At 41.3% G+C, this 19,548-nt stretch overlaps 4 protein-coding genes across 6 annotated transcripts; 1 reads left to right on the plus strand and 3 right to left on the minus strand.

Moving 5' to 3' along the window:
- Positions 1–1,234: 1,234 nt before the first annotated feature.
- LOC124339339 (CCR4-NOT transcription complex subunit 11-like) lies at positions 1,235–3,256 on the minus strand. The gene is made up of 7 exons (XM_046792873.1): positions 3,168–3,256; positions 3,007–3,095; positions 2,794–2,942; positions 2,620–2,730; positions 2,049–2,561; positions 1,680–1,985; positions 1,235–1,606 (listed from the first exon to the last, which is right to left on the minus strand). The coding sequence occupies exons 1-7, from the start codon at positions 3,206–3,208 to the stop codon at positions 1,385–1,387; spliced, it is 1,431 nt and encodes a 476-aa protein (XP_046648829.1). The 5' UTR covers positions 3,209–3,256; the 3' UTR covers positions 1,235–1,384.
- A 423-nt stretch (positions 3,257–3,679) lies between these two features.
- LOC124339303 (titin-like) lies at positions 3,680–14,254 on the plus strand. Of its 3 annotated transcripts, XM_046792868.1 has the most exons (12): positions 3,680–3,814; positions 4,194–4,314; positions 4,391–4,914; positions 5,948–6,289; positions 6,579–6,691; positions 7,675–7,821; positions 7,895–8,135; positions 8,203–8,376; positions 8,513–8,659; positions 8,848–8,996; positions 9,153–13,199; positions 13,583–14,254. In XM_046792868.1, exons 3-12 carry the CDS (start codon positions 4,749–4,751, stop codon positions 13,763–13,765), a joined length of 5,709 nt encoding a protein of 1,902 aa, XP_046648824.1. In that variant the 5' UTR covers positions 3,680–3,814; positions 4,194–4,314; positions 4,391–4,748; the 3' UTR covers positions 13,766–14,254. The 3 variants fall into 3 exon arrangements, with proteins under 3 accessions (XP_046648824.1, XP_046648825.1, XP_046648828.1); XM_046792869.1 differs by lacking the exon at positions 8,513–8,659 and having other exon boundaries at positions 3,681–3,814; XM_046792872.1 differs by lacking the exon at positions 5,948–6,289 and having other exon boundaries at positions 3,681–3,814.
- Positions 14,255–14,417: 163 nt separating this feature from the next.
- Positions 14,418–16,072, minus strand: LOC124339355 (interstitial collagenase-like). Its single transcript, XM_046792874.1, has 6 exons — positions 15,851–16,072; positions 15,627–15,741; positions 15,385–15,557; positions 15,028–15,145; positions 14,815–14,960; positions 14,418–14,642 (listed from the first exon to the last, which is right to left on the minus strand). Exons 1-6 carry the CDS (start codon positions 15,947–15,949, stop codon positions 14,595–14,597), a joined length of 699 nt encoding a protein of 232 aa, XP_046648830.1. The 5' UTR covers positions 15,950–16,072; the 3' UTR covers positions 14,418–14,594.
- Positions 16,073–16,560: 488 nt separating this feature from the next.
- Positions 16,561–19,166, minus strand: LOC124325436 (probable serine incorporator). Its single transcript, XM_046784425.1, has 8 exons — positions 18,740–19,166; positions 18,205–18,569; positions 17,919–18,137; positions 17,749–17,833; positions 17,505–17,688; positions 17,226–17,444; positions 16,978–17,125; positions 16,561–16,909 (listed from the first exon to the last, which is right to left on the minus strand). The coding sequence occupies exons 1-8, from the start codon at positions 18,773–18,775 to the stop codon at positions 16,771–16,773; spliced, it is 1,395 nt and encodes a 464-aa protein (XP_046640381.1). The 5' UTR covers positions 18,776–19,166; the 3' UTR covers positions 16,561–16,770.
- Positions 19,167–19,548: the final 382 nt, after the last annotated feature.

The raw sequence follows: 19,548 nt of genomic DNA on the forward strand, positions 1-19,548 counted from the left end.
AATGTAGAAATAGAACTGTAGAAAATTATTTTTCGCCGATAATCGTCGACTTAACAACTTTACCCCTTGATCTGGCAATAATGTCCTGAAAGCGGGCTGTATGAACTGTGACAAGTGAGGAAACCGCATACGACTCCGTTAGCTGGTTTACGGGGGGTCCATATATCCGCTATATTTTTCATGTAACAGATTCCATTGTAGTGACTAAAGTGATTACAGTTAGGGTTGTCAATGCAGAGGCGGCCACACCGGTCTCCCGCACTGGGTCGGTTGCCAATATCATGTCCGGGAAAGTCGCAGTTGGGGAGCCATTTGACGCCGCCTTCTCCAGTGTTCCAATTCGGAAAATCGCATTGACTGTCTCAACCGACATCAAAACAAATAAAATTGATGAAACGCATAGCAAAATCACCTTTTGCGCCATCATGTTGTTATCCATCCTTCTTAACATTTTGCTGATATTTTTCTAAAAGAAAAGATTATTGATTATCATGTAATACAGTAGGATGTGGTTAGTTAGTTCCATACTTCCATTAGAATGCAAATAAGCGCAGATACTGTAGCTGGTTGAGATTTGCTTTAAAAATAAAAATACAACTGTGTTCTTCCGTGAGGATTGTTCAACCAGAACTATACTTTTTCTTTCAAAAGTTGGAGCTTTTATATACTAGATGAACTAATTTAGAAAATTGTCCGTAAAGCTGGTTTTGTAAATCAGAGTCAGTAGACAAGTGAATGCTGAAATTTTGATAACGATCGATCCATCCAATCTCCAAATGAGTTGCTTAACATTTTTTTCAGAGGCAACTTTTTCACCGATTGCCAGCTAGATTTTCATTTGTCAACCTATAACTTTCGAAACTTACAATTTCATCATTGACCTCAATTTTCATCAGCGATCTCATACTCACATTCACTCATTAGCTCAGGTAGTACATCCCTTTGTACTTTGTAGCTTTCATTATCTGTTTTTCATGATTTTGTGCAATCGACCACACGTTAGGGGAAAATGGCAAAATGCATAATAATGTTACAAGAAGCGATAATCTTGAAGTTGACATGATGAACTGGATTTGCACTTCGTTGGTTTTTATTGTTTCCTAATTTAACTCCCGTTATTATTCGCTGCTTAAAACTAAAATTAAAACCGAAACCCTTACCCACCCTTAACTTCTTACAACGAATTTGTACACACTCTAATTTTTTCTAGAAAGGTTCAAACGATCAAAGAGCAAACAATTCGTGAAATAGTTAGTTTGTATATATCATATTCAAAACTCTTCACCCTCGATTCCCATAGCATATACTGTATCAATAAGCCTGTTGTTTCAATAGTTGAGACGCGAACATACGATGCAACATCCAACAATAATAATAACGACTTTCATTCGCCTTTGCCTTTGGCAGTTGATGCCAGAGGTGATGCCTGAGGATTGAAGGAAGATGTCGAGAGTGAGGACAGCCCAGGAAAGGATGCGATGGATGAAGTGCTGTTGAGTCCACTCTGATCACCGCTGTCGAGTTGTTTGAGGAGACGAAACAAGGCAGCAGCTTCGCGAATTCGACTGAAACCTATACAGAATGCCTGCACTTCGATAAACAGCTCCTTAAGAAGATGAAAAATTAGACATTTTGTAAAGAAACGTTACAAACTTAAGACGACATGATTTTTTCTTTACTTGGACGTTGATAATCTTATTGCGAATGAGGGACTGCAAGAAGACGCACACAAGTCGGACTAAACGATTCTGCATGTAACGATCTTTGATAGTTTCGCACGTTGATATGCAGTTGGAAATGTACAGATGGACAAATTCAGTTGGCAACTCAACAGCCGTCGTTAATCGGTTGACTACTTCCATCGAATGCAGAGACATTTCCATATTAACCAGCACGCTCAGATATTCCGTTATTTGGGAAGACTGCATCAGTCGAAGTAGCACCTCGATTGCGATGAGTGGATTGTTTTCTACCAAGGCAGGTAGCTGCGTGGAAAATAAGCATTATTCAAATGCGAAAATGCAAAACCAACAATCAAAATAGCTTACTTTGTTAGGAGTGATTCCTACGTGATAGACTAGACGAGAATCGCGCTCTAATTCGCTTAGCAATCTGTTTTGTTGTAGCAAAGTCAAAGAACCGGTGAAAGCTTGCGAAATTAATCGCCGAGCTTCCGAGCCGGCACCTCTAGGTATGCAAACTGTAGTGTCGTAAGCAATCATGTGGTCGACTTCCCCAATTGGATCGATCCAGACGAGTTCGTCCGGACAAAATAGAGGAGGAGCTAACCTCACAAACTCGGGACCCACAGATTCTTGTATAGCGGCGTTGGGACCAGTAATTAGAGCTTCTGCTGTCTTCTTGATTGCACTGCTATCCGGAAGTATAGGGTCAAAGCCGGGACGAACGTCAGGCATTGAAAGAACAGCAGGTATTCTGCTTTTGCTTGCTAAAGTGTACTCTGAAAGGCGCTCTGTCACACTTATTTGAAGGGCTGAAATATCAGCCATTGAATTGGTAGAGTCAAAATTCAATATTTGTCGGAGAGTTTTTTTGTACATCTGCAATAGCAGTTCAATTAAGCAAATAAAATCTATGACATTTTAAAACACTTCATACTTCTTTTTGAGGATTAGTAATGAGATGAGATAAATAAATCTTTTCTGGAGGACTGAGTTTCGGTAGTAGTCTATATGAATCTGGTCTCTTGGTTTGTAGAGGTTCATCAGCCTTAAAATGATTTTTTAAATATAACTTTACTAGTGAATGTACAACAACATAATATTTACTTACAAGAAGTTGCACAAAAATTGAGGAGAATGGATGGAAATTCTGAGCATCTGGTTTGAAAAGCTCATGTAGCAATAACACTGCAGCCAGACGTTGTGATGGTGAAGGAAGCAGATCAGCATTCTGAAGTAGCATAACTAATGCATTTCCAACTATTTGATTTTCAATCGTTAGTTAAAGTATTTTTTTTCTAAAATCGAGTGGTTTTTATAATACCTTTAAAGTATTCTTGTTTATTAAAGACCCCCAACTGAGAAGCCAAGGCTTCGACACTCTGGTTAGCGACATTCTCGGCATCTAAAATACTTCAAAATTAAGACATTAGATTACCTAGACCATTAAAACGAATAAATATGTTATTCTTAAAGTATAATTACGTAAGCAATTGATTCAAATCCTTGACAGACAATGCCGACATTTTCTTTATTTGTTATTTAATTATTTTCATTGAATGAATGCAAGGTTGCCAAGCCAAAATGATATGTATAATTTGCCCGTTATTTACAATTTTTGCTCTCTTTTATTGGACTCCAATACTCCATTCATTTATGAATTTGCTCGTTTTGCTGTTAGCGTCTAAATGTATTTAATTATTTATTTTTAGTGTTTATTTATTTTGATTTTGTGGCAAGAAGCAGGGGTATGGAGAGGTGGTTCCCAATGACAGTGTTAAATTTCCCATAAGGGGATTCCACGGGAAGCTACTTTTTTACTAACGACTTTTACATGGAGGCATAGGGAGGTCTCTCCGACGGTGGCGCCATCTAGGCTCTCGCGGCATTAGGACATACCGAGAGACCTTTTAGTAAAAAAAGCGGACAACCCCTTATGGGAAATTTAACATGGAGACTGGAAACCATCTCTCCATGCCCATGCAAGAAGAACAGCACCAAGCAGACGAAAACCAGCCGTGAAACGACTGAAACCAAAAAATGAAAATCTCACACACGGGCGAAATCGGTCCTGCTGAAATGCCTGAGAGGTGAGAGTTCCGACTACAGTGAAAAAACACATGCACAGGATGGTAAGAAAGCGTTTATCAGCAATAGTTCAAAATGTTCAATGTAACTGTTTGTGGGTCATGTAGAGATAAGTTAAAATTAATATCACTTGAATATATTGTACTGTGTTCAATGAAAGACTTCCTAGTCTTCTAGTATGCTTCTAGTTCTCGCCCAATTCAACTTGTACAGAATTCGACTGGCTCCTCCAGATATTTACATGATTTTATCGGTTTTTCAACCTACTTTTTTCTGCTTAAAATGTAATCAAAAGATTAAAATAATGACACGCACGTAGATATTTCTTTCACTAGTTAGATGTTGCATAATTTTACTATTTTAGTAAGGAAATCTTTTAATATTTTTATAATAATATGTTACTTCTTGTTCTTATTTTGAAAGTCGCACTATCCTAGAGTCGAAGCGACGTTGCAATACAATGGAAATTGGTTGAAGCCATCGAAAGGAAGAAACAAACCAACAGATCAATGATAATTCAATATTGACTAGTGTTCCAACTCAGGTAAATTACAAGAGATATTGAAACCAAGCTTACTGGTGAATAATAATGTATTTATCATTCTTAATTTCTTTGAAAGGAAACCAACATTGCGAAGAACGGGAGCAGGAAGAGTACAGAGAAAGGGGAACGTGATATTTATATACTTGAGAGAGTTGAGCAAACGTGTTCTGCGTCGACGCGGATGGATCCGCCCTCCGGTACCAAGAGGGAAACTGAGAGCTGCCGCTTCCCCCGCTTGAATATAGTCGTGCGCAGTTCTCTCCGAGGATCAGTCGCGTTGATCGATGCCACAACTGCTGGATACAAAAAAGGGCGAAGAAATCTCTACGAAGCACAAACGCTCCTGCCGTATAATCATTATTCTGTCCCCTCTCTACTAACCGCTCTCAGTAGCTTCCGTGTGGGAGAGAGAGAGTGACAGAGTCTAAGAAAAAATGGCGCCGGAGTTCTCGAAAGGCAAAACGCTAGTGGTTTTGGCCATTGTGATCGGCTGTTTCGCCATCCTTTGGCCAAAAATCTTCTACCCCATGTTCCAGGGTCCTGTGGCACCGACAACTATAGAGCAGCAACCTCCCATAATAAAAGAACGAGATCCGTCAGGTATGTATCGATCTTTTTAGCCTTTGTATTATACATATATCTATTCTCTTCCACCACGTTTAATTAAGATTGATGCACTGCAATCAAAAGTCCGGAAGTAACATCGTGAAATTCAACCATAATCGACCAGGCTTGTGGAATGTTCAAATGTTGTCTAATTTCGTGAGAGGGGTCTAGCCTCATTCATCTGTCTTTGCCCTGAGCAGCCGTCAGTCGTTACATCAGTTTCCACCCCGCCAGCACACGACTCTCTCTCTCTCTTATTTATTTTTGTTTTCTCAATCTTTTGACGTCCTTTACGCAAGCAGAACCTTGACATTTTGACGACGTATAGATTTTCCAAACCAAAAATTTCCCGATGAAGCCTTACACCCGATAATTACATGCTATGCTCTCGCAAGGGTTTCTGGACGAGTCTTTGCGAACGGTGTCATCACTCAGCAGCAGCAGCGCCGATCGATAGCTTTACAAAACAAGTAGCACAATCGAGGTCATCCTTGGCGCCGATGTTCCAGGTGCCAAAAAACGCCCAAGACACGGGATAAGCTAGCAGCTTTACATAATGTTAAAATAACAAATGTTGACCTCTTTTTCAATTGTACATGCAGTTGATAAACATCTGCCAATATGCGATAGAAATAATTTACAAATATTCAAACGTACAGTCATCGGCTATACCTAGATATTTGTGCGATTTGGAGAAAGTCTACGGAACATGGAAAACAGCAGTATGGACGGATAAAGAAAGGGGGAAACCTCAAATTAGATTGTGCTCAAGAAATGTAGGAAACTTGCCAGCCACCGGATAGGCCACCACCGATCGGATTCTGAATTTTAAAAGTGTTTTCAAACTACTGAAACCAGAGTAAGGATTCTTGCAGGATCAAATAGAATATTATTAAGCTAATTTTAGAATCAATATTGATGGCTTGGACCCAACCTGTCTAGCGTTTGATCCCGTCCGTCTATACATATCGTGTGGCAAAAACAAACAAACAAACAGTTGTGTGATGGTGTCATCATCATCGAGCAGGTGCTCTATGCTGCGGTGTGGTGTTTGAGAGCGATGCCAGCTCGGCGGCCTTCCTGAACGAGTTGTGCAGCCAGGTGTTGAAGAAACGGGAAGGCATTCCGCCAGAACGGTCGCTATCCCTCTGCCATCACGAACTGATGAACAAATGCGGGATCGACTTGGAAGATGTTGTCAAATCGGACGTGGACGGCGCCGTAGTCGATCGTCGGCTGAGCAGCAAATTCCACGGCCGTGTCCGCGCCCAGAACCTCACCAGCTGTCTGGAAATCAACTTCGGCATCGACGAGAACCTAGTCAGGGCTAAGAAGAGCTACCACAGACCTTCTGATGTTTTATATCCACGTAAGACAGGCTCCCGATTCCGTCCCACTCCGCGCCCTTATCCATCACATACCCCACAAATGACAAAATCAAACTTCATTCAAATCGTCGTTCACTCACTTCACACATCAAACCGGAAAACAAATAATTATTCGAACCAAAAATTGACTCTTCATCACTACTAAAAAAAAGCAAATTTTCGCAACCCTTTAACTGTTCATCCGACTAACAGACTAAACTAAATTGTAATATAGGCTTTAAAGATCCATCAAGGCTAATGTAATTGAATGGCTGATGTTTTTCGTTGCAGGACATATGCGACCGGAGCGACCCCCGCATTTGCATCCGGACATGATGCATCCGGCACTCCGCGAAAAAGGACGCGTCATACCACCCACCCGTACCATCGCGAAAGAGGCCAAGGTATTGTAAATATACATGCACACAAATTCAAAAGTGTCGTTTTGTCGGGGTTGTGTGTTTTTTTTTTCCCCGTCTCAATGCTGGGCGCGTGTACTGGCTGTTGACCGCGATGACTCGTCGTCTCCGGAAAAGATTGTTCCGCTGTTCGTTCTTTTTTCTGTTCCACATCACCACCACTAGCAACAAAATTGGGCGTCTTGACGGTTCCCTTCGTCAACGACTGTTGACTGAGTTCCAAAAAGAAACACAGGAGAGCATTTTCAAGGTTTCCAGACTGCTGTTCTTCGAAAGCTTTAATTCCGTCCCCAGATGAAACTCTATACAGTTCACTCGTCGTTTAACATGAAAATCCGCCGAAGATTAGTCTTATTAAAATAGTTGCTTGGATGAATGGGTGAGTGACGAATTATTGGTGGTTTGGGTGGTAGGGACGGAATGGAAGTTCCGGCGCTTGGACCCTCGCGACAGCTGTTTATTATATATAGAACGAGTGAATAAATAGTCCTTCCCGTCGTACCGATGCATTGGGAAGTTGCGAGAGAGAAAGTCGGGGGAACGCTCGTGGCCGTCGAGAAGGCGGACGCGGGGGCTTTCGGGCTAAAATTAGTCGGCGTCTGATGGTTTCTCAGTTGTGCTGACGTCGACGTTCTTTCCCCTGTGGCCGTGAATTTTTTCTCTAGGTGGCCCTAAAAACCCATTCTAAACGGTCCAAGACGAATGTTTGACACGGCAAGTCTGTTTTGGTCGACGTTATCGATCATTACCGTGCTGCTGAATGTCGTATAGTCTGAGACAGTTTCTGTTTTGAAATTAAAGTAAGATGTTAATGAAATGTGACGCACACAAGTCTCCACTAATAACAAGGAAGAGATACATATGTTTTCCCGTCTGCAAAGAGTTCTATTTATAAAAGAAAAATACTACAAAAATAATACTTTTTTTTTCCCCCACATCCATGATAATCCTTTAATTTAATTCGGCAGCCCGGCCCTATGCCCGGAATGCGTCCACCCATGGGCGGAGCCCCTCATATCGTCTCACCTTCCTCCCCAGGATCTGGTGGTATGGGCATTTTAATGCCAATCTACACAGTTGGCATCATCGTTTTCTTCCTTTATACAATGATGAAGGTTTGAATCAAAATTTAAAAAATCAGACCAAAGGCCATAATGCATATTTTTTTTCCTTCCCTCACGACGATAGATCATGTTCAAGAAGCCAGTGACCGAGGATGAAAGCGAACCTCGCATCAAAGACTTCCACATGGATGGGGAGCACCGAAAGTTCCTCTTTTCTGAGGAGTACTGCTCCGGAGTCTCTGGCCCCGTTTCAGAAATGACTGTCAAAGAATACGCAATCCTGCAAGAACAGCAGAGACAATTATTGCTTCAACAGCAGAGAAGGAGTCGATCGAAAACACCAGAACTCTTCGCCAGAAAAGATGGTAATATTTAAAATTTCTTAATCTACTTGATGTGACATATTTCTCAATAATTTGTACCTATTTGTAGAAGAATTAATGACGATTCCGGAAGACGTTTGTAGAAAAACTGAGGTGGCTTCCGAAGAGAGCATTTGTAAGACAGAGCCTGCTCAAGTGGAAGAAGAGTCTGAGATGGAAGAAGTCGTAGAGGAGGTCATAATCCCACGCAGCCCCAAAATGGATACCGCCGGAAAACCTATTGGTATGCTTTAAAAAAAAAGAATTAATCAAATAATTCCAGCAACAACAAAAAGAAAGATTAGTGTACAGTACATATCGCATGAAGGCCTGAATTTTAATACGCATCGAGCTTGCTGCATGTTCACACACCAACTTAGGTCAATGGTACCTGCCTCCTGGATTTGATGGTACCGGTCCCGCTGGAAGCGAATCCGCCGACGAGAACGAGACGGGTTCCGACATCGACCTCAACGACGCCGACGAACGTTCACTACGCCTGGCTTTTGCCGCACTCAAAGCCCAGAGTAATACGAGCGCTACTTTAACATAACTAACCGCATAAATTAGCCAACAGCATATATCAACTGTGAAATGTTGAACGTTTCCTGTTATCAGAAGAAATAACCGCTGTCCTGCAAGCATGGGACCTCAATTGCCAAAAAGGGTGAGTTAGGAAAATGATAGTAATCCGTTTATTTTTGGCGATTAACAGAAGAAGAAGAGGTGGACCAACTGCGTCGTCGGCTGGAAGAGACTGAACGGGCGATGGAGCGTATCTGCCGGCAGATGGGTGACGTCACCGATAAACTCTCCACATCCGCCGTAGCCGATTTGCTCACCCCGCAACTGTCGTCTGATAAGGTTGGCATAAGAGATTGATCAAATTGTTGACTAATTTTCAGGAACGATGACTTTCAGGCTTCAAAGGTAGCCGACTCCACTCTAATATAATACGCAGAATTAAACCTATACTATTTCCGTACGATAACACATTTATTGTCATGCGTTATGGGATAGACTAATGAAGAACTTGCGGATGAAACCAGTCAAGAATGCAAACCTTGCCAACCGGAAGAAGCTGTTGAGGAGTTGAAGTCGGAGTGTGCCCAGCAGGAAGAAGAGCCAAAGGAGTTACCAGTCATTATCTCAGTCGTTCAGAGTTCAGAGGAGAAGCAGGATCCGGTTGAAGAAGTTTTTACCGAAACGTCGGCAGCTGAAAGTGAATCTTTCCTTCGTTCTTTTGTACGAAGATTGCCATCCGAGAGGCAGCCAAGCGAGATATTCGAGGAGGAAGCTGTGATAGAAGAAAGTTTACCTGCAACAACTTCTGAAGTAGAATCTCCTGTTGCGATTGAGGAAACAGCGATCGAGGAGAAGCTGACATCCGAAATTGAATTCGCCCAGGAAAAACCTTGCACACAAGAGGAAGAAGTTACCAAGTCTGAAATCGAATCGGAACCGGCGCCGGAAATTGAAAGTGTACAAGAACAATCTGCCGTTCAAGAAGAAGAAATAAGCGAGCCTTGTACCGAAGAGCTACTGCAATCAGAACCTGTTCAAGAACTTGTTAAATCACAAGATGTAGAAAGCAGCTTGCAAGAAAATGTCAAATTGGAACCCGAGGTTGAATCTGTTGAAGAAGCCGTGCAAGAGGAAGAATGCCAATTGCCAGTGGAGGAAACAGTTCAAGAAAAAGTTTCAGCCGAAGTCGAGTCTGCGCCGGAGAAATCAGTAACGCAAGAGGAAGAATCAAGCCAACTAGAAGAATCGGAACCTGTATATGAACCGATCAGTTCAAAGGAGGAAGAAAGCAGGGAAACAGTCGAGGAAATAACAGAAACTCCAGCTGTTCAAGAACCGGTAATCGAAGAGGAGTGTCGGTACAAAGTTGAAGAAACGGTTGAAGACGTACTAAAATCACAGGTCGAATCTGTTTCGGAACCGGCCAAAGAGGAAGAAAGCGTTTCCAAAATTGAAGAAACAGCCGAGGAGGAGCAACCTACGCGAGAAATTGAATGCGTTGAGGAAGAATCAACCATTACAGACGAAGCCATCTTTAAATCATCTAAAATCGAAACTGTTCAAGTACAAGAGGAAGAAATTCAGTCCCCAGTTGAGGAAGCAGTCCAAGAAGAAACAGCAAATGAAGTTCAGTCTTCAGTTGTCCAAGAAGAAGAAATTTGCGAACCTTGTGTAGAAGAATCATTTGTATCTGAGTTGGAACCTGTCCAAGAACTTGGCAGACCAGAAGAAACCATCTTGGAATCACCGGAAGCTGTTCAAGTGCAGGAAGAAGAAAGCCAGGTGCCAGTTATGGAAGAAATTCAGGAAGCGACTGCATCTAAAGTCGAGTCTTCATCGGAACAATTGGTTGCGCAAGAAGAAGAAATTTGCGAACCTTGCACTGAAATACAAGAAGAAGAAATAAGCCAACCTATTGAAGAAAAAACAGAGCTGGAATCTGTAGAAACCACCTTAGAATCATCCGAAGCTGTACAAGTGCAAGAGGAAGAAATCCAGCCCCCAGTTGAGGAAGCAGTTCAAGAAGTGGCAACAACGGGAGTCGAGTCTTTACCGGAGAAATCTATTGCGGAAGAAAAAGAAATTTACGAACCAGTGAAGGAAGAAGAAATTTGCGAACCAGTAAAGGAAGAAGAAAGCGTTTCTCAGATTGAAGAAGTAGCCATTTTGGAATCACCGGAAGCTGTTCATGTGCAGGAAGAAGAAAGTCAGTTGCAAATTGAGGAAACAGTTCAAGAAATGACAGCAATAACTGAAGTAGAGTCTGCACCAGAAAAATCGGTTACGCAAGAGGAGGAAATTTGCGAGCCTTCTACCGAAGCCACACAACACCCCGAAGAAGAGTTTGTTCAAGTTCAAAAGGAAGAATGCCAAACAGTTGAAGCCGAACCGGAAATTGAAAGTGTCCAAGAGCTCATCAAAGAAGAAGAAAGTTCAATCCCTGAACTGACAGCAGAGGAACCAGCCCAAGAAGACAAACAAGAAAACCAATGCCAACCGGAGGAAACGCTTGAAGAAGTGACAGAAACTGAAGCCACCCATGAGATAACAAATTCTGAAGAGGGAGAAAGCAGCTTGATGGACGCTGAAACCATCGAGGAAATACTGGAATCCGAAATCGAATCTGGCAACGATCTAACTGTCGCAGAAGACGAGCACACCAACATCGAAGATATCACGGAAGATATTCTGGAAATTGAAACGGAAAGCGTCCCTCAAATTCCCGACGATGCAGCGGAGGAGAATCAGAACAAAGTTGAAGTCGAACAACCAGAAACACAAGTTGAATCCGTCCAGCCTGATGCAGTGATGGAGGAAATTCAACCCAAAGTAGAAGAAACCGTCATCCAAACCCCGTGCAGCAAACTGAAGCTGGAAGAATCCGGAGTAAAGAGTGCCCGTCAAGGATCTGAAGAGCGAAGAATGACTGTGAACGTGTGCGGCATGGAATTAACAGCCTGCATGGAAGACTGTGGAAAGATGCCGACTGATTTGTTGCCTAAAATGTCTGACAAATCCCACGCAGTCAAACACGAACCCTCCGACAAGATTCCTTCCGTATTTCTGGATACCACCATACCACATGACAGTCATCTAGTTGTGTCTGAAGCTGAATGCTCCGCCGAAGTCGTCCCTCCTGAAGATCTGGACCTCGATGAAAACGAATACGAATCAAGCCCTGTTGTTTTGTCTGGAAAAATGACGCTGTCAGTCATCGGAATGGAACTGAATGCAGAGACCCCAGAGATCCAGGAAGAGCCTCTCTATACCGTGGAAGAACCGGATGCTCCTCGCGTCCGATTTTCCGAGCCAACTGACCGAATCTTTTTGATACCAGTCGACCCAGAAGAAGAACTTATTCCCGATGACTCACATGACGAATTCCACGCAGAAGAAGATGACGAGCAAGTGGAAAATCCAACTGTGACCTACCGGCCACCAACACCTCCACTCCAACACCTGGTTGATCCCGAAGATGCTGAATTTTTAACCTACGACCAGTTAGAAGAAGTAGGCGAGGTAGATAGCCCTACCGAAGAAACTGAACATGAATATCAAGCGGAAATCCCAGCTCCACTAACTCCGGTCCCGGAATCTTTGGCTGAACATTTAACGGAAGAAGCGGATGCTGTTTGTCCTAGCGACTCAACTGTACCCGCGGTGTTACCGGCAGCAATCGACCAAACATTGATAGATGCTGTCGAGTCACAAATCATCTCGGCGGAAGAGAAGGAAGCTTTAATTGAAAGCAAGAATCAAGTTACAGATGTCGCTGCTGATTATGTTGACAAAATTGAAGTGATTCCAGCCGTTGATGAACACGCCAGCATAGGCCAAATGGTACAACAGATTCGAGTGGCATTGGAAGAATCTGCATCTAAAATTGCGGAAGGATTTTTAAAAACAGAAGACAGCAAACTGGATGCAGAGGAAGAAACAGCTGCGCGACCAGAAGTTATTAGCCTTGATCAAGAAATTGAAGAACATTCAACCAAAGTTCCTGAACAGAGTCGATCAGTGCAGAACGCCCTGGATGAAATGGTGGACTCTATTATTACAGAATCCATAGTGGATTCCGTTGCCGAGTCTCTTCGCCGAGATGGAGGTTGTGATACGTTGATTGAAGATGCCACAGCTAGTTTGGAACGACCAGAACAAGTGTCTGATTTGGCTTTGAATGGGGAAACAGAAGATTTCGAGAGAAACCGTGAAGAGGAAGTAATGGAACACGCACTGGAGCAAATCGAGGTACCTGTTTCATCCGCACAAGTGGAACAACAACCAGAGGGAGTGATGGCAGCAGTTGTCGACGTATCTAATACAGAAATCGAATCTGAACCGTCGATTAGCGGTTTTATCATTCGCGAAGATTACCCAGATGACGAAGAAACACAGCCGATGACGGAGGAGGATATCCTTCAGGCTCGGCAGGAGATTGAAGAAATCAAGAAACTATTGGCTGATGTTTCCTCGGGCGTGGTTCACCATTCGGCATCCGAAGTGCCAACGGGATCTTCAAACATCGTCACAGAGTTGGCTTATGTAAGGCAGATGCTTCGAAAGCACAATGTGAAAAGCATGGAATAATTCGTCAGCGCTGTAAAAACTAATAGAATAGGGATGTCCGTCATGCCGTGTCGTTCCACACTAATTACTAATAGCTTCATTCAAATCAACTAACTGTTATAACTAACCGTCTTTATACAGGTGTCTGCTTAAACAAAATCGTCAACAATTTTATTGGATGCGTAATGTCGTTGTTTATTTGTATACGGTATTTCTATATGTGACATCGCTGAACTGCCTGCTGAATGCCAATATCTGCTGGAACGGTCTTGGCTTAAAGTGTCTATTTTATCGTATCAATTTAGGCGGAGAATTTACAAATGTTTAATTTTACCAATTGGTTGATTTTCCAATGATAGGCAATGGCTGAAGACGCTGCCTCAGCAGCTGCTGCCAGCAAAGGATCATCACCTGACATGGACGAGTATGAAGTGATTCAGACCGCCCGACCAACAGAGTCTTCTGAGGCTTCGCACGAAATAGACTCCAGCGTACCAACATCGGCAGTAAAAACCACCACTTCCACCAACAGCGACAGCTAGGAATTTTAATTTTAAACATCAGGAGCATTCATCTGACAAAATCACGAGTTTTTTTACCGACTCAAACGATATTATTTGGTCAATTCCTCTTGTTTCCTGTAATAAAGCAAAAGGTCAATTTCAGAGAACATTTATTGGTAGCTGTGCAGATATTTTTAGCTTCATGTAGCTGAAAGGAAGGCGGTCATCAAATCCAAGTCAACTTCTTAATTTTTCACACACACACACGCCTTAAAGTCTTCTATATAATCGAGGCAGTTGTCCTGATGAGCTATTTTGCTTTCGTACGAAACTGGTCTCCATCTTCCCTTTATTAACTTCCTTGTCTTGTGTTATCCCACCGCAGTTGTTGTCCTGTTACTATAATGATATTTAAGTATTCTCGTCTGCTTCTCGTCCTTATTTTCTTCCTGTATACGAGTTCGTTGATAGGAGTTAGATTTCTTTTGGTGTGAGACAACCAATACAATCAAGATGGAAGATATTGAATTTATGTGAATAAGTCCCGTTACCGACCAATGCATAGCGAAGTGCTACTCCGGCATTTGTTTATTACGTCTAGGAATTACCCTGAATTCGGCCAATAGCTGAACTAGAATCGGCCGAATCTTAGAAATTAAATTTAAGATCATCGATCCTTACGATCCTTGCATTCTAAGGGAAAACGTTTATTTTTAATTAACGAGGAAAATGTCGAAAACAAGTCTTAAAGGAAAGAATGAAAAAAAAAGCGTAATGGAAAGAAATAGAACAGGGAAAGTGGAAAAATATTGGTGCAATCGGAATTCATTGAACGAGACAACACGAAGGGCCGGCACCACCGATCCTTTCATTCCTTCGTCTTCGATTTCGACAAAGGATTTTCCCCATACAGTGCCTAGAAGCAATTTTGAAATCATTAATCCGGTTTAGTTGATAACGGTAAAGTTCATATAAATTTAATCCGGTGTGAACTGAACGTCTAAACGCCATTGTTATTATATTCTAGCGTATGTTAGAGTTTGATAAATAATGAAAAAGAATTTTTATTTTCGGAAAAGAAAATGCACCTGAATGCCTTCAATGTCGTCCTTATCTAATTTAAAATCAGGGCTGTAATCGTAAATTGGGGACATTACAGCCGTTCTCACGCTTGAATGTCTCAGTCCCAAAGTGTGACCGAACTGATGAGTAGCCACTTGGAATAAACTCGTCTCTGAGCGGGCGAATTAAAAAAAATATGTATTCCATGACTTACTTGAATAATATTATAGAAATGTTACCTTTGTCGGAGTTTTGCGTCCATGTTTCGCTTTCGTCAAAATGAACAAAGGCTCCTTCTCTGGGATAAGAACTCTTACCTAAAACACCTCCTGGACCATCAAACACAGCAGACACAAACTGTACGAAACAAACGATAAATTTTCTAGGTAACCATTCACAGCCATAAATATAAAGGGAAATGCGAAATGGGAGAAAAACGCCTCTGGTCGTCGCTCTTCAAGATTTTTTGTGGCGCTGAGTGTAAAGATGATCGGTTAGTTGAAAAGCAGACATTAGGTTAGATTAGGATAATAATTACGCACAATTATAACAATTTAAAGGCTTGCAATGGTTAACTTAGTTTAATAAAATATTACCAGGATTTCGATGTCGACAGTAGACGATTCGTTAAGATGGACAAAGGTCAAATCGGCCACGTCCGCCCACATCTGAAACGCTTTGGCGATTTCACGATCAACGTCGTCTTTGCTCATATCCGTCGTGTATTGCTTAATGGTATAAGTTATTTGTTTATTAGGCCAACGATTCCCTGTTCAAATGCAACGTCAAATAAAACCAAATGTAACACCAGCATATTTTTAATCTTGCATATCCCTACCTTCAAGAACGAATCGTTTCTGACGAGTGGAGAAACCTAGATGAACTCCATCTGTAACCCCGCAACGCGTTTCACTCGTCCCTTTCAAGGTTTCCGCATCAAATTTATGCTGTACCTGTGTGGAATTTAATTATACGTTTTTTTTAGCGAGCTAAACCATGCAACTGGCTCGAATAGTAAAATAAAAAAAGGGAAACAAACAGTGAAATATGCATGGGATTTACCATTGCCTCGTTGACGATGTCGATTGGAGCAGCGTCACCACAATTGATTACCAACAAACAACACATGAGACTTAATGTCCACGACATTAGACGCAACATTTTAATAAGAAAATTGCGTAAACAGGTATTTTCTAATGCGGATAACAGCAGTTTTTATTTCGGTATGCTAAGTTGCGTGCCTATTGTTGTTGCTCTATCTGTAGTACGTTTGAAACTGAACGAGAATTCGCAATTCACTGCGTATTCATAGAGAAAAATGAAGGTCATTCGAATTGGTTATTCCCGGCGGCATTTGCATGTATAAGTGTCTTATCAAGAGAAACTCCTCAATGTATATCCTCGGGGTCAATTTCGAACCAATCCAATACCTTAGTGCTGGTCGTTCACGTGCCTCATTCAAATTTGGTTTTTCCCGGTTTTCCCCACAGTCTTAGCATTGCATATACAAGTCCGCAATCTATTATTATCCCCGGTAGCGCCCGTTAGCTTGTGTCGTTCGCGTGTCTCGTTCAAAATGGGGTTTTTCCACAGTCTCGGCTTGGCATATACTAGTGTGTTTTGTTCGTGCAATTAAAGAATTTTAGCATCGAGAGCCCTGGACGATGATGAAACAGAAGTAGTTTGATATATCCCTGGGCCTTGGCGAGTTTCTTCCCCTTATTTAGATATTTTTCAATATCTAAATATAGCAATTTAATTAAATGAATGAGTACATTGATTAAGTGTATTTTAGAATCGACGTGAATTTATATATTGCATTTTTGCATACACCAAAAAGTAAAACGGGGGCTAATCGAGGGATACTAACACATCAATTATCAATTTACCCATCATCAAATAGGATTTTGATGCAGTGAATGACCAAGTGACATTCGAATGAATCGAATGCAAATGTAATTATTTGTTCACAATCAAAGCATTTAACTGAAATCTCGATCAGGTAGCAACGAAGGGGCTATAAGTGACCAAAGGTAAAGACCAAGACATAACCATGAAGAGATCATTTTAACCCAAACAGACGCCTCGTTGCTGCTCAGTGTCGATAAGTCAGATGTAGGCCTGTGTAAAAGTGAAAGCGTCAACCAGCGATGCATAAAAGTGTTTTATATACTTGATTCGTCACTTACTTGTACCAATTTGTTATAGTCATCATAACGTATAGCGTAGCAAGAGCAAACATCAGGTGAAAAAAGGACCAGGAATACGCAACTCCATCAGCTTCATTATCCCACACGTTGCCTCCAGATTCGATTTCATGAACATCATTACCGCTACCTAAAAGGTCAGATGCAGACGGTTGTTAATGTAATTTCAGTATTGATTTAAAGGTCATAATCGAAGAACCATCGATGCAAATTTTTAAAATTTAATTTACCTGATGATCCATTGTCGTCCTTTGCCAATACTTTATCTGATCCAATTAGACGCTCTGTTTGTCCGTTAGACGCAGTACGGATGCTCGAGTACAAAACACAACAGAACCAAATCACGAGGCCCACAATCGATTCGGCGTCAAAAGTTGGATTTCCTTCTTCGGTACTAGGTCCGGTTTGACCATTAATGATCTCCGAAAAGTTTGGTTTGCACGCTGGATCTGGATATACGAAGAAATACGTTCAAACAGACTATACATTTCAAATAATTGCATATTTACCAGGATTGTTAGACATGGCGGACCAGGTCAAATACAATGTGTACAAACTAACAATAGAAGATTGCAATAAGCCGGAGCGCGGTTGGTGCTCTTGAACTTTTGGCAAGATGGCTACGACACTGACTAAGATGCACAGAATCAAGTTGATGGAGATGAAAAATTTGTTTAAAGCACATCCATCACTCTGCGACATAAACAGATTAGTTTTGGAAATTCTTGACTTTATTAAATTATCGAAACCAACCGTGGTGTAGTAGACAAAGAACAAGCTGACGGCAGTGATGCATAGGGCATATTGAAAAAAGGTGAAGGAAATCAGAGCACAGTACCTGTTCAGAAATGTCAACATCAATGCAAATTAAAAGAGCTGTTTAATATATATGTAAATCTTGATGAAGAAATTTAAAAAATTACCAGATCTTAGAACTTGTCTCTTCATATTTTTCAACCCAAGACTCAGCCCAACGATGTGCAAAGTCAACAACAAGAACCAGCTGGATGATAATGAAGAAAAAGCCTCCAATCATCCCAAACCACATCCAAGTTGTGCCAAATGTTTCATTTTTATCTTCAGGAATAAAAAATGCTCCCACAATGGTCCCAATCAAAACAAGATATTTGATTGCCCAAAATCTGTATAAATAAAAAGATGTGATGAAAGCTCAATTTATAATCTTGACTCAAATTTAAAGGAATTTACCCATTTTGAATTCCAGCTCTTGGATCTTTTGAAGTTCGTACCCCTATCATTATTAGTGCCATGAAAAGAAAAAAGAGGGTCATGCCGAAACAAAGGCGATATACAGCGAGATATCCAGCAGCAATTCCACAGTTAACTTTAATGGAATTGGGGACAAGCAAATCTGATGTAGTGCTTGTTGCTTCATCACAAAATGGAACTTTTTGCATGGCAGTTGCCAACCCCGGACTTAACATTATGCAGGCAACTATGGTGCCTAACAATAGCATGATAGCATACATGATCCTGCTTGATGATGAATTTTTGCATGACGGACATGCTTTGCAGCAGAGACCACAAGCTGCACTTCCACAGCAGCAGGCCAGCTATCAAAAGGTAATAAGAATTAGTCAACAGCTGTAGAAAAAAAGAGATGAAGGGTAAGAAAATCTGTGTAAACTATTTTAGAAGTAAGGAAGATTTAGTGAATCTCAAAAACAATCCAAAGTTTTCCTAAAACAATAACAATAATATGATGCATTAAAATTATATTTACCTGGGCTGCACCACAAATACCCAAAACAGCTCCCATTCTGAGACTTTACTGTTTTCAAATGACAAACTTTGCTTCCCTCGATAGGTGTAAACACTGCAACGCAGTTCGTGAAAGTTCAGTCAACAAAGATCGAACAATGACAGAATGGCGACTCACTAATTCTTTCACGGCGCAAGCGCAGATCGATAACAATAAGAAGACTTAAGGTGGGGCAACGTGACTGAAAACCGCTAATTCAAAAAAATTACGAAATACTTGGTGACTCAAAGGAGCCGCAATTTTTTTACAAGCCCTCGATTGGTTGTGATACCAAAACGAGTTCTTAGATTTGTTAGTCACACAACACAATATTTAGAAATGTGGAAAGTCCCATAGAAAAGCTGCTGTTTAAACAACAGTCCGTATTCCGTAAGCCTAATGATAGTTACAACACGAAAAGGTCGGAGTCGAATGTATTCCCTGTCAGATTTTCATGCCAAAAATCTGTCTACGAATACTAAATGTTGCTCAATAAATCGGACACTTCAAACAATGCCATCTATGAGTGAGCTACATCCTCAAATGTTTCTTTGTTCCTTTTGTCGTTCATGTCTTCATGAAGTATTAATAAATATTAATTTACGACCATAAAAGAAAAAAAGAGAAAGCTAAATTATTTCAGTGTCTTGTTAAGATCGAATTTTTAAAATAGTATTGTTCCCACTTTACCGTCCATTTGTTTTCTGCTGGAAACGGCGTAGTTCGTTTTGTTCTCGTTGGTGACTCTGTAAAGAACTCTGTTGAAGTCGAACGGAAAGCAAACAGTAGCT

This window comes from Daphnia pulicaria, chromosome 1 (assembly GCF_021234035.1).
Source record: "Daphnia pulicaria isolate SC F1-1A chromosome 1, SC_F0-13Bv2, whole genome shotgun sequence".
NCBI classification, from domain to species: domain Eukaryota; kingdom Metazoa; phylum Arthropoda; class Branchiopoda; order Diplostraca; family Daphniidae; genus Daphnia; species Daphnia pulicaria.